Source organism: Pyxicephalus adspersus, chromosome 3 (assembly GCF_032062135.1).
Source record: "Pyxicephalus adspersus chromosome 3, UCB_Pads_2.0, whole genome shotgun sequence".
Taxonomy (NCBI): domain Eukaryota; kingdom Metazoa; phylum Chordata; class Amphibia; order Anura; family Pyxicephalidae; genus Pyxicephalus; species Pyxicephalus adspersus.
This window is the reverse complement of record NC_092860.1, coordinates 135,651,994-135,653,401: the sequence shown is the minus strand read 5'-3', so window position 1 is coordinate 135,653,401 and position 1,408 is coordinate 135,651,994. Positions and strand designations below refer to the sequence as shown.

General features: G+C 37.5%; 1 protein-coding gene across 1 annotated transcript in view; it reads left to right on the top strand.

The window, feature by feature from the left end:
• Positions 1-1,408, top strand: part of TMEM128 (transmembrane protein 128) — an 8,764-nt gene that overhangs the window by 4,248 nt on the left and 3,108 nt on the right. Inside the window, exon 4 of the mRNA XM_072406446.1 lies at positions 744-905. Coding sequence (XP_072262547.1) covers positions 744-905 — 162 coding nt within the window. The remainder of the gene's footprint in view (positions 1-743; positions 906-1,408) is intronic.

Sequence of the window (1,408 nt, the reverse complement as noted above, 5' to 3'; positions counted from 1 at the left end):
TTTTCTGGGCAAGATTGTGGTGCCCGTCGCTTTCTCCACGCCAGGAATAAGGAGAATTCCAGGACGGTGTGGGATCTGATCGACGACTTTTCCAGTGCGATTCAGAGATCTGCGGGATTAAAGTGTGATTTTTTTTTTTATTTTTATTTTGAGTTTAGTTCCGCTTTAAAGTTGTGTTAAGGGACAATAATAATGATGATGTTTGTGGTTTATGTTTTTAGGAAGCCAATTACTGCATGTGAAAAGTTTTTCCACTTTCTGAAGCTGCTCATTATTGTCACTTTGGGGGTCACAAGTGAAACATCAGTAAAAGTGATGCTTAAAGCGGAACTAAACCATCGAAACAGAAAATTGTGACCAGGCAGGTCATTTATTGCAGAAGGGACAGACGGTGACCCTTCTACAAGAAAATACGCTTACCTAATTGCAATTTTTTTAATTAAACACACCCCTCCTCACTCTGTTGTTGGAACTTCAGCCATCTCGATTGGCTAGACATGTGCAGCTCCATGTACTACGAAAATAATTTTGTGAAGTAGCAGGTAAGTATGTTTTATCCCAGAAGGGACATCACTTGCCTGCTCACAATTTTTATATGTGGAACTATGGTTCCTTTTTAAATTAGTTCCATTGATTTTGATCATCAGACCATAATATGTTTATAAAGGTCAGGTGATCCTCGTATTTGTAAAATGTTTTTTTATGTATCTGTAAATGAATAACCTTTTCTCTTTGTTTTGTAGTACGTGGCTTCTTGTCGGAGCAGTGTCTCTGGTTATCAGCTTGTGTGTAGCTCTCTATTGCATTGTATATTTGGAATGGTATCGAGGGATTTGTGATTATGATGCCAAGTACCCAGGCCTTGTACCAGTCGCAATTCTTACTTTCCTAATAACAGCAATATGGTGAGTTTCTATGAATGTATATCAGCTAATAAGCCTGACCAAGACCAACAAAAAATTACAATATATTTTTATTTTACCACCCTGTGTTGTCCACTTGAAACTCTTGAGACTGGCAGACTACACAAAGCAATAGAGCTATAACTGCCTCCAATAGTTTGATTAATGTTGTACAGGTTCAGCACATTTAATGATATTTCAATCAACACTGGATTAAATTGTGCTTTTTGTTTTATCTGACTGTGGCTTGGCTTTTATACAGTTAGGTCTCTAAATATTTGGACAGAGACAACTTTTCTAATTTTGGTTCTGTACATGACCACAATTAATTTTAAATGGAACAACTCAGATGCAGTTGAACTGCAGACTTTCAGCTTTAATTCAGTGGGTTGAACAAAAAGATTGTGCACCCTCTGTATTTACTTTCATGCAGTCTTTTCTTTATGGTAGACTTGGATATCGATACGCCTACTTCCTGGAGAGTGTTGTTCACTTGGTTGGCTGTT